General features: G+C 52.0%; 4 protein-coding genes across 4 annotated transcripts; 2 read left to right on the top strand and 2 right to left on the bottom strand.

The window, feature by feature from the left end:
- Nucleotides 1-2,676: 2,676 nt before the first annotated feature.
- Nucleotides 2,677-3,435, top strand: PG985_012006 (uncharacterized protein; the record flags this gene model as incomplete). Its single annotated transcript, XM_066831773.1, has 1 exon — nucleotides 2,677-3,435. One exon carries the CDS (start codon nucleotides 2,677-2,679, stop codon nucleotides 3,433-3,435), a length of 759 nt encoding a protein of 252 aa, XP_066679823.1.
- A 1,990-nt stretch (nucleotides 3,436-5,425) lies between these two features.
- PG985_012005 (uncharacterized protein) lies at nucleotides 5,426-6,677 on the bottom strand (the record flags this gene model as incomplete). Its single annotated transcript, XM_066831772.1, has 6 exons — nucleotides 5,426-5,853; nucleotides 5,901-5,921; nucleotides 6,222-6,326; nucleotides 6,381-6,425; nucleotides 6,483-6,526; nucleotides 6,589-6,677. The coding sequence occupies 6 exons, from the start codon at nucleotides 6,675-6,677 to the stop codon at nucleotides 5,426-5,428; spliced, it is 732 nt and encodes a 243-aa protein (XP_066679822.1).
- Nucleotides 6,678-9,360: 2,683 nt separating this feature from the next.
- On the bottom strand, nucleotides 9,361-9,963 carry PG985_012004 (uncharacterized protein; the record flags this gene model as incomplete). Its single annotated transcript, XM_066831771.1, has 2 exons — nucleotides 9,361-9,625; nucleotides 9,890-9,963. The coding sequence occupies 2 exons, from the start codon at nucleotides 9,961-9,963 to the stop codon at nucleotides 9,361-9,363; spliced, it is 339 nt and encodes a 112-aa protein (XP_066679821.1).
- A 659-nt stretch (nucleotides 9,964-10,622) lies between these two features.
- PG985_012003 (uncharacterized protein) lies at nucleotides 10,623-12,045 on the top strand (the record flags this gene model as incomplete). The annotated part of the gene is made up of 4 exons (XM_066831770.1): nucleotides 10,623-10,655; nucleotides 10,780-11,027; nucleotides 11,091-11,648; nucleotides 11,742-12,045. 4 exons carry the CDS (start codon nucleotides 10,623-10,625, stop codon nucleotides 12,043-12,045), a joined length of 1,143 nt encoding a protein of 380 aa, XP_066679820.1.
- Nucleotides 12,046-12,187: the final 142 nt, after the last annotated feature.

The following is a 12,187-nucleotide window of genomic DNA, read 5'->3' as shown; positions in this document are numbered from 1 at the left end:
ACCTTCCCAGCCACGGATCGTTACGCGGGAAGATTGAAGCCAGTAGGGTACAGACCCGAATTCCGAATATCACCATTTCCATGCTTAGCCCCAGGCATCTACGGGCTCCACGCGGGGCAAGCAAGCAAGCTTTCAAGCCACACAATCTCGGGTCTGGCCTAACCGACGTATTGTCCTTTCGGTTCACCGGAGCCTCGGGATTTTCCCGATATATCTGCAGGCAGCGGTAGGCAGCGGGGAAAAGTGCTGCATGAAGACACGCCAAAAGCGTGACAGTGGCTTTGTGCTTCAGCCCAATAATTTCTCGGCAGCCAACATTCTAGAAGCCGTGCTGACATAGTTTCAAGCCATCGAGGGCAAATGCGCCATGGCCCGAGGTGCCTGGTTGTTCGGCAGCGATAGCTATTGGGCAGGTAAGCGCGGCTCAGTCTGGAGGATTCAATGCAGCCCTTCTTCATTTCAGGAGAGCAGCGGCGGTAATACCTCAGTCCGGCCACGATGATACTCTTACGCAGCATTGTAGGGGACTTTGGCCCTTGGGTCTACAGCTTGAGTGAGCTGTCAACTGGGTTCTGAATGTTGCTTGGGGATGGTGGCGGTGATCTTTGCGTCTTCTGGCCGACTCTCCTGTTTATAAGTGGTAATTAACATACGGCTTCGATTCATGCAGTCGGCGTACCAAATAGCCATCGAGCATGGACAAGCCTGCCAACAACTTCATGAAGTATATGGTATGGTCCAATGAATCCACAATCTGATGACCGTAATGACGAAGCACCACGGTAAATGCCTGGATGTGAAGCCAGCGAATCTCGAAATACCTACTCGACCGATCCCAGTCCAGGTGTGCCAATCCAGTGGGCATCCTTGTCTTGAAGCAAACACATCTGATGATGATGTGCTGCAATTTGGGAGATGGCTTTGCATTTTGAGGCTTCCATGCAGATTGTGACGCCCATCCTGTCAAAACATTCTAGAAGGAAATGTATAGATTTCCGATCCAAGTATGACGACGAAAGCATTACTCGATCGGGAGCATAGTGGTTGCCAGTTGGACGTGAAACTGGACGCGTTTATTTTCGATACTAGCTTCCCAGAAAACATACGATTCCACGTTTTGGGGAAAAACATGGGGACGAAAGGATTACCTTGTATGGTAGGTGGTATTGGCTGGACCGTAATTTTCTTTTGGGACAGAGAGAGCGATTTGAATAGATGGACCTGGCATCGCAGCATCGTCCATCGTCCATCCAGATGGGGTCAGAGATGGCACTCGATGCAAATCTGTATGCAACTATGCCAAAGGGGAATGTGGAACAAGGAATCGTGCCAAGGCTGGTATTGATTGGTGACGATTTGCCCTAGTTTCGTATTTGGGCAACATTAAGTATTTATGGCAAGTACTCCGTAACTCTGCAGGCAGGTACGTATCAAATATGACCACCAGTTGGTCTTGCTGAGGGTTGGTGAATGTGACAAAGGTGCCGACCCACCCAGACTTGAACCATGGATCACAACCTGTACTCCCTACCATATTTCACACACAGCTGAATCTTGCAGCAGTAATCTGATTGATGTGTCGATTTTCGTGACCCTAAAATGGTTCGTTGAGCATCGAAATGTTTCTGTTTTGAAAGCATCCAAAAGAAAGGACACCCTCATAATCGTTTGCTTAGAAAACTCGGCATTTCATTTAGCAACCTCAAGAGTAGGTAGTCTGCATGCTGGTACTCTCCACCCATAAGGCTACGATGTCCTCAAGGAGATGCAAGAGGTAAGCATGCTTCCTGACTGGGGCAGTTGGCGTAATGCCACCTGCGGACTCTCCCCTCCGTTGTTCCTTTGACCCCTACGCAGCCATGGCAAGTTCCATTTGTACTCGAGCACCACGGCCACATCTCGGATCTCTTACTCCTAGTGTAGTGTAATGAATATACGGCGAGCTTGCTTACTGGCCGATAGCCAGATGCCCCCGACTTTTGGCACAGCTGATGACCCTTTAAACCCGGCCTGTGGGTAATCCTTGGGTGCTTGGCGATAAACGACGGGCCATCGACCTATGATGACCTGCGACTTGCCCGCTAGATCGGCAACCACATAAGACCATCGTAGCTTACTTGCCAAGAGAAGCCCTGCAACAGACCAGGGGGGTTCGTTATTGAGGTTGGGGGTACCGAGAGTACCCAGGCCGACCCGAGGGGACGGTCCGGTGGGTGGGAAAACTCACGATTTAGCAAAGAGGTTACAGCCGTAGTAACACATTGAGTGAAGTAGGTAGCCACGCTGATACTAGGAGGGAACAGCCTTGGTAGACATGATGAAGACGAACTCTGAGTTGGGATTGGGGGATCTAGATGGGGGAGCATGTCACCCTGATCGCACCACGATGCTTTGCCAATAACTCTCCTCGAGCTCCCGTCCTAAGCTATATATGTCACGATAACCACATACACACTCCCTACCTGCGTCTCCGTCTCCGTCTCCTCGACCCTCGAGACTTAACCTCTCATTGACTCAAGATACCCACTAAACAACAACTACCTACACTGGCATTTCTATTGTCACTCACATTGAGCCTTCCCCCTTTTACTACATTCGTATACAGTTTCATACTCATACGTCTAGTTCACACATACCTTTTGTTTGATAAACCCGGCTCCTCCAGCAACTCACGAGATGGCTAAAGGAGCTACCCTTGTGCCTAACCCATCCACAAAGCGACAGAAACCCCGTAAAAGCACCGGACCAGTCGACCAACAAGGGCAGTCTCAAACGCAAGCCACCAAGCAGCACCTCTTCGGCCGCCTCCTGGAAGCCGAGCGGGACTGCAACGACAAATTCGCCTGCTGGAACTGCCTGACCCTCAAGCGCTTCTACGAGTTCGAGTCCGAGCAGGCCATCAAGGTCCGGCGGATGGACCTGCCCGAGTGCCCGGTCGAGCAGCTGCGCCGAGTCTGCATCGAGTGCGGCATCGACATCGGCCTCTACCGCGCCGGACACGTCCTCAAACGCAACGAGGGCGCCGACTGCTGGATCTGCGACTGCCCCAGCGCCCACAAACGGGACGGCAGCCTGGCCGGCACCGAGAGCTACCAGTGCCATGACTGCGGAATGACCCAATGCTTCAGCACGCCCGCCGCGAACCAGAACAGACAGGACGACGTCGTCCCGATCTATCCTCTTCCTCCCCAACGAAGACCACGGAGCAACAACAGGTTCACGCCAGTTGCCGATATCGATGCTCGACCATCCCCCGCCCAAGTACGGAAGACGTCTATCCCATACCTCCTCTGTCCGACATCGACGCCTGTCCTCTTGTCCCCGCCATATCAGCATTCAGAGCTGGTCGTGCGCCTGGCTACCACTACAGACCGGAAGCAGGCAGGGTGCCCAGAATCCGAGGAATCTGAGCAGGGTGTCTGGAGCCCTATGTGATGGAAGATTGGATATCGGGGTCTATTTATTCTCCTTCGTCTATCGAGCTTACCATGTAATGGGTTTTCAATGTATCATTTTATCAGTATTTCCTACTAGATCCAAACCAGAGGACTCACGTCGTCGCAGTCATAAACAACTGGACATATGTAAACAAACAGATCCAGAAGAACCATCATTTGGCTGTTTACCAGCGATAAAACCAAAAACAAAGTCTTGTGCTTTCGTGTAACACCCAGCAAGAAGTCATCGCTGCGAAATAGAACAGCCCTTTTCTCTCCTCCATGAACAGACCTCCCACAAAACTGCCCTCATCATGCCTTGTATGGCCTCAGGGTGTGCATCCATGTGGTCGCAGTCCCTCGTATCTCCAGGGTAAGTCGAAACAGCTTCAAGACGACGAGTCACATAGGAACAGCTCATGAACTTGTAGAAAGTACCAATTGGCTAGACAGAGCTACGTGACACGTCTAAGAGGATAGGAGTCGGCCCGAGGCTGGATGCCCAAGTTCCGGTCAGCCCCTTAATGGGCGGCCGGACTGGAATACCTGCCGTTTTTGGTCGACGCTTCGATGCACCCCAGATATCCATCGCCAACGCTGTGAATCCACTTTGGTCGGTAGGTATAGGGTGGGATATCGGTTTTCAGGTAACGGTCAGTGCGGCTTACATGCCAGTCAGTCTGTCAGTCGCCCTCTTCCTTGTCAAAATGACAGTTCAATATGATCATACAGGCCTGGGGCCCCAGAATTGCGATATGCATTGCAGCCCAACCACTGCGAGAGTCGATTGGGCCTCTTTTGCCTGTTGGGCAGCAGGAGACGCGCTCTTTCGGTGCCAAGATAAGCAGCTGGGCGACCGACAGGTAAGCTTAATGCTCTAGAACTTGATATCAACAGTTTCAGGGAAAGATGTACATACAAGTTGTATGTAGTGTGACATTTTCTCTTGATCAATGCGAGATGGACGAGGAAGTGACCGCTGCTACAAAAATCAAAGGCAATCAATGCTATGTGTGTTGTGTTTGCGTGTAAGCGCTACCCCCAATCAACCAAACCAGATACACAGCCCATCACCCAGAAGACCCAAAGTATGCATGGAACTTCGAGAACAATTCGCGAAGACGGGAATCGGGTCACAAGGGGAGGCTGACGTTTGCTGGGTTCTCACCACTGGGGAAGCGGGAGCCGGCTGAAAATCCGCTCCGAGCAAACAAGTCAGGCAGGCCCTGATGAGTTGGCAAGGATTACATATCTGGGCGATACACATCAATCAATGGCAACACGGCCTTACCGGAGATATGTTAGCCACCGTCTCCACGGATCTCGCAAACCAGCTTACTCCGTCATCTATGTACGAGCCCCGGAGTTCGAGACCCACAAACCTTCAGGCGCTCTCGGAGTATGGCGGAATAAGGGGATGGGGATACGATCGGCGTTTGGTTCACTTCGGCGTCCGGAGGAGACTGCCGGCTTTATCGCTCTTTGTTTCCAGAATCGCTATTATACCACCCAATTCTGCCAGATCTCCCGCCTTCTAGAAGTTGGAAGTCAGAAAGGGGGGTAGAGCTGCTCGCCACCGTCGACCCCCACCCACTCGCGAGGATATCATGACGGGCTGCATGAAAACCAGCAGTATTGTGCATAGCCTGTCACTAAAACACAAACGACATTCTCACTATATTCAATTAGAAACTAGGGTCAACGAAAGCAGCGCGCATTTATTGATACACGAAAGTCCCGAGACTTAGGCTCGCACCCGCCTATGTGGGCTCGAGGGGGCAATGAAAAAGAAATACAGCAAAAAGAGGAGCCGCGCCCACCCCATCCGTCTATAGAAAAAAGCCCTGCCCAGGTATAGTGTTACCCCTCCCGCACATTTGCCCATGTCAAAACTCCGTCCCGATCTGAGTGTGAAATCCCGGTCTAATGATTGGCACAGGTTGGGGTCTGGCCAATAAGTTGAACCCAAGACCGCGAATTCGTCTTTCTTAGTTGTAGCCGCTGCGGCTGCGTCCCCTCTGGATCTCGTCCTGGCTGCCGGTGCTGTCGGCAGGGCTGGAGCCGCCGCTGCCCGAAGTCTGGTCTCCTGATTCGGAACCGGGCATATTGGGCGGAGATGTGTGATATTCGTTGAACCTGATGAGCAGCTGTGTGAAAGGGTATGCCCAGACAGTTGATCGTGTCTCGCTCTGGCACTGTATCAGACCGACCAGTATGCAATAAGACCGTATGATGATAATGCTGTCTTGGTTGCTGAAGTCTCGGGCTTCGCGTTCAATAGATCGCTTCTCTTGCTCGACTTTCTCTCGAATGTGTGTGAGGGGAAGGAGCTTGGTAGGAGGTGTATCTAGGTGGTTGTGATGAGGAGATGACTGATGAGGAATGAGCAGTAGAAGAAACCATGTGAAGGATCTGTCTGGATTATATATGCACTGTTCGTCCAGGACTCTTACAGCAACTTACTTAGAACCTCGTCACCACCGTCTGGCACGTGGATTACATGGCACTACAGTGCAGTCTCTGGAGACATAGCCTCAGCCCTATGATGTCTTGTTTCTATAATAGTAATACAAGCCATCGTTCGTTTCCGCAATTTGCCAAGAGGCTGGTAGGATCCGTAGTCCGGCATGTTGCCTGGGTGTTGACTGCAACGGCGTAGAGTACGTAGGATGCAATCTTTGGTATATGGTTTTACCCCCCGAGCAGGAGTCACACCATGGGAAAAATGCCTAGCAGCTGCCAAGTTGGATGGCGTAGATGGTGTCATGCTCCACAGATACTCACTGCGCCGTCCGCTCGTCAACGGCCGTAGACGCTTCTCCAGCCGGCGCGGCATACTGTGGGGCACATTCTCCCCTATCTGGTTCCCGCAGGCAGCGATGATGGTTGCTATCCGAGCCATTACAAATAAGCATGTGCCTCTATCGCGTGAAGCTTCAATACCTAGCTCGTGGGGGCGGGTGTTGGCGGCAAACTGCGCCTTGTGGCCTATCAGAAGCGATATTGATCCTCCGCGGCACAACCGGCGCGGCGGGTGATTCATACCTAGGTAGCTATGCTGGGGATGGATGATATAGGACATGGTAGTTCTGGGTGGTGTAAGATAATGACAGTAGAACATCCGACATATTGCGAATCCCACGCAACCCACAACTTGGGTTTTCTTGGGATGGTGGCATTACCGGCCAGTTCGGATCTCGAGGTTAAGCAGCGGTTGAGGGATGCGTAAGGGCTTCGCATGTGCGGCACGAATCTAGACGCAAAGCAACCACGCGGCGCAAACGCGCGCTTGCGGCCCAGCACCCACCAGGCGGCACCGATAGGGTTATGTACTCGTATTCCAGCTAAACATTTCAATGTGACCTAATGGTGGGCTTCGGTGTTGAGGGGCACGCCGGATATGACATGACAGCGTGGAGTATATCAGGACGTTTGCATATATTTCTGTGTGACATCGTCATGGAACATTTTTAGAAGGTGGTGGTTGTGAGAATCAAGATCGATATGATGACGGTCGCATGGTGGTCGGGTGGTAGCCCAAAAAGATGTGGGTCGAAACGCATTGCACCTGCATTACCGAATCGTTTGTCGTCTGTCGCATGGACATCATGGCACTCGGTTTAAGCAGTTGCATTTGCTCACTAAGCAACGCTTCAAGATCCAAACATAAAGTAAGGGGCGGGCATGCCGTGCTACAATGTCCGAACTATCGAATTGATCCAGTCCAGTCTCGAACCAACTTGCCGGCACCCGGTGACAGCGGCCCTCAGCTTACAAAACATATCTACGTGCACGGAAGGCGCGTCCGGGTTGGCATGCAAGTAAGCCACCACGTGCCACTGTAACCCTCCAAGCATAATTTAACTGAAGCAAACGCCTCCTACGACTGACTTTCCCTTTAGTTCCTTACATGCAACATGGCAATGTCATAATGTAAGACGACCTTACCCTATACCTCTGCGCTCTACTCCTCTTTCTTACCTAGCTGCCTGAATGCGTTCACCGGCCCACGTTCCCTACGGCACAGCAGTTGGACGGGAAAGGATCAACAGCCTTCTTTTTTTATGGAGAGTATTGATGTATTCAACTGGAGCCAATCGCTAGGTATGTACTGCCACGCTCTTATATCATCATTTTCTTTCGCTACCCCGTCTCCCCGTGTTGATTCACATGTCTGAAATGGCTACGCATGCATATGTTCTCGAGTGCTTCAGCATACGCCTCTCCTCTGCAACGTGCTTTTGCCCGTGCCCAAAGGAGCACATGTGTTTTTATCATATCCAAGCAGCTCGTCTGAAGATTTAACCGCTAATGATTTGGAGTCATGTCAGAACTGTAGTCCTATGTCCGGTCTTGGCAAGGCCCCAGAATCCGATGGAGAGACCAGGTGGGAACCCCCCGTCAGCCCCCACGAAGAGGATAATTCATACACAGTTATTATGATCCAAAGGGCCAGGATTGTCGAGGGAATATTGACTAATCTGGTATTGGTTGTATGTTGCGACCAAAGAAACCAACAGTACAGCATCTTAGCTAAGCCATCCCATCCCACTTTCATGAGGATGCTCCTACTCCACAATGGAGTCGACGAAGCTTGGCTAAGTATATGCACCCGAACTTCAGAAGATCTAATTTTGTTGGTCATGTCCAATGACAGAAGGAATGCAGACACTTGGCATGCCATGCTCCCATGCTACTCTGGCAATCTTACAGGTTGCAGCAGCTTCCTATCCGACTGCGCGGTCATGCGACTCATAGCGAGAAAGGGGTGATTTGGACAGCAGCATGGCACCATCTGTTCGGGCAGTGGGAGCCCTCTACCGATGACACACAACAGAGCCATCAGTTGGTTCGAGGCGCGCAGATGCAATCTCCAGCCAGCATCGAATCTATCATCGAGTACCCACTTGATGTTCCCAATCCTTCTCACCTTATGTCCACATGGCATCCCGTAGCCGCCCCCAAATACTCCCCCACCTTGTCAGTCTGCCTTGCGTATCCACCCACAACGCTGCCATGGGTGGCCCGCATGCTACCCGGCCTACTATTTTTAGCCACACACACACAGACACCCTCATGGACTCATTATCGTACGCGGTCCTTACGATTCTTTCAGAATCTGACAACGGGATACACGAAAACGACGGAAGAGTCTTCTCGTTGACAACTCGTAGTAATATCTCAGTAGATACCAGCAGTCCCTTCGATTTCAGCGACGCTATGTGTCAGGGGAAAACAGAGCCGGCATCCTCTCCAGGCGAGAACTCCTAAACTGCGATACCTTTACCACGGGATGCGAGACCTTTGCTGGATTGCTCATCATGCCCAAAGACCATGACATCGCTGAAAACATTTTGATGAACATGAGCTTGGTTGGTCTAGCTCCTGAAAGTGGCTAAGATAGATACTCAGCAGCTCCCCTGAAAACCACGTTGAGATTCTTGCATTGCACTTGTGTGCTCGCCCTTTAGGGAATTGGATATGGACTGAGATGATTCGACTCATCATATCGATTTTCCGGTGGTCCTAGTCGACAGGGTCCAATCAGAACTACCAAGCGGCTCCAGTTCAGGAAGGAATCATACTTGAACGACCCGTGTTAGTCAGCCCGCTGAGACAGTGCAGGAAGTCCTTCACAAGGAGGCTGACTTAATGGTAATTCAGTCACAGTTAGTCATGTCTTTTCTGAATTACTGACGTCCGCGCTACAATGTCAAGCTGTCCTAGAGTGTGTCGGCTTCCTTGCCGAATATGATAGCACTTCTACTCGGGAGGTATCCCAGAGCGACTAGCACCGAATCTTGCACTTCCTGTCGCCTTCAAATGGTGAGATTTTATATTATCCTGGCGATCAAAGAGCCACAGAGCATAGAGTCTCGGACTGTGTAAGTGGCTGCTGCTCTGTCATGCCTTGTTTAACACGTCAGCTTAACCAGTCTGAATTTCCTTCTACCTGATGTGGATATGTGGCTGCGCAGGTCAGTTGTCCGTGGATTAGCAGTTGGAACTGATCGCCAGCGGCCGGCGTCGAGGAACTGCTGCAGGCACCGGCACCGGCACCGGCCACGACACCGCCACCGCCAACAAGAAGGCTCACCAGACCAAGACGAAGGGCAACAACAACCAGCCCGAACTCGACCTTTCTCGCGGCATCCCCGCCGGCGTCGAGGCTGGGGCGCGCAACCCCCCTTTTTTAAAAGAGATATAACTAGCCCGCCAATGGCACCGTGAACCTGCCTGACCACCGTCCAGTAATGTCGTTACGAAACGACAAGAAATGATTGAGTTTGGTTCGTGTTAGTCAGTACTTTTTATATCCTTTCGTCCGGATTAATCTTATTCTTGAATTTCCTCGTTTAACTTAATCTTATTCGAGTTGTACTGTGAAGTCCCTAACATTGCATAGGGTATTGCCGTCCGTCTGGACGATGTCGACGAGCCGCTCGACGTACGCGTCGGCGGCGCCCTCCTTGGAGCGGCTGCTGCCGCTGCCGCCGCCACTGGCGTAATGGTCGGGCTTGGGCATGCGGTAGAAGGCCTATTGTCCAGCCCATCCCGCAACGCAACAATGCACCATCAACTAGCCAGGTACATTGCCAATGATATCATTTCAAATAGATGATCTTATTTTACGGATACTTGTATCCTCTGCTGCTATCACATTCTCATTGGCGTCGAGGCCGCAAGACAGATAAGGTCCTTATTCCCTCTCCTGCATTGAATTTAAGGAAAAAGGTAGGTGCTCTACTGTCGTGTCTCCGACCCCTTTTACATATTCCTCACGATGTTCCACCCTCGCCTGCTGGAACAATTGAGCCGGGGGACATTCTTTCCTTTGCTCGCAGTTTCCTTCCTCTGTTCTACGAAACTCACGATATCTTGTTCCCTGCCTGCCTCACATTGTTGGCACCTTCTCTTTCGTTAGATACGAAAACTGGAAGGACCGTTTCCGCGCTCCTTTGTATCTAGCCGACGCTAATCGTGCTTTTGTGGCAACAGTTGCGGTGAGCAAGGCAATTTGCCATACAGGGTAAGCACATCAACAACAATTGTTTGTGAAATAGCAAACAAAGATTGGTTTCATCTAAAACCTTTACGCTCACCAACGCAGTTTCGGTTTACCTGTTGAACAAACACGACTATTCCACAGTCATGATCATGGATGACAAGCACGGTTACCTCAGTATGCCATCCTCACCTTCTTCCGCGATGAGTTCGGTAAGCGTTTATTCTCACAAGCTTACTCCCGCTTGCCAAACTAACCATCCAGTCATCCCGCTCGTCCCTCTCGGACTTTCAACTGTCTTTGCCCGAGGTCACTCCGTTCGATTCTATCTCACAGAGCGGAAGAGAGGCATATGAGACCACCCAGCATCGCGATCCTGCCCCGGTCTTTCAAGATCATGGCCCCGCCGCCAACCTCGTCCTCACCGCATCAAGCGTTTACTCCCGCAGCCAGCTCTCTGGATCCATGACCTCCGATTCCTTCTTCTCCAGCGCACTGGCAGCCAAGGACCCTGTCTACGATCTGCCCTTCGTCAAGAGATGTGGAGATATCGACGGCCAGCTTCATTTCAGACTCATCTTGAAGTAATAGAACTCTATGGAAGTATGGGTGAGACTGAGACTGACATTTTCTTTTTTTTTTTCTAGCGTCGATCGAAAGCTAGAAGAGGATCAGATCCGGGAGTCCTTCGTCCCTCTTCCCGATGATATGATCAAGGATCCTGAGCTGGCACGTGGTACTTCTGGGGGTAACCGCCGCTCTGCTGGCAGCGAAGCCAACACCGATGGAACCTCGGACTCCGGATATGGAAGCACCGGTGTCGGCCCCGCAGCCCCAGCTGCAGAGATCCCTCGCCCCCACGCAGCAGCCCCGGAGCGCCCCGGAGTCGGCCTGGTCGGCGACGAGCGCAGCAAGGACGACCACGAATGCCCTACCGACCACCCGAGCGCCCCCGAGCAGTTCAGCAACAAGTTCTTCGAGATCCGGAAGTCAGACCTCGCGGGCTATGGCGCCTTCGCCCGCAAGGACCTCAAGTTGGGCCAAAAGATCCTGGTCGAGCCCGAGCTGTTCCATGCTGATAGTGTCACCTTGTACGACGAGTACGACCTGTTGAGCGACGGCTCCCGGAAGGCCTTCAAGCGAATGGCGGCCCACTGCCCGACCGCGGGCTTTGATGAGGTTACCTCGATCTTCCGCACGAACAGGTATGAGTGAGACTTATTTCAGTGGCATAAGGCTTGAGGGGAATATCAAACTTCCTCGTAAGACCATCTATGCTAACACGACGCTTTATTCAGCTTCAACGTCGGCGCAGGCCAGGCCGGCATTTTCCTGGTAGCCGCCCGCTTCAACCACGCCTGCAACCCCCGCAACAACGTTTCGTACAAGTTCGACAACAAGCACGACGGCGGCAAGCGTCGCATCACCTTCACGATGACCCGGGACGTGCCGGCCGGAACCGAGCTGACGATCACGTACGGCTCGTGCCGCGAGGAGCTGTACTGCCAGTGGGGCTTCGTCTGCCAGTGCGGTGGATGCGTGCCTCTGTCGGACGAGGACGTCGCTCGCCTTGTTCCGGGCAAGGGTACGAACTGGAACTAGAACGGTTTAACAACGACAGCGACTACTACCACGCCGATAAGTTAAGAGCCATCCTATCACGTTCGATGGGAGAGGATTCTTGTGGATTATGAGCTGAGTTCAGAGCCGACAACAGAAAGACTGACATTATGGTCGCGACCAA

Source organism: Apiospora marii, assembly GCF_038362585.1.
Source record: "Apiospora marii strain CBS 49790 chromosome Unknown utg000009l_segment0_segment0, whole genome shotgun sequence".
NCBI lineage: Eukaryota > Fungi > Ascomycota > Sordariomycetes > Amphisphaeriales > Apiosporaceae > Apiospora > Apiospora marii.
Note: the sequence above shows the minus strand (reverse complement) of the source record. Positions and strands in the feature narration are given on the sequence as shown.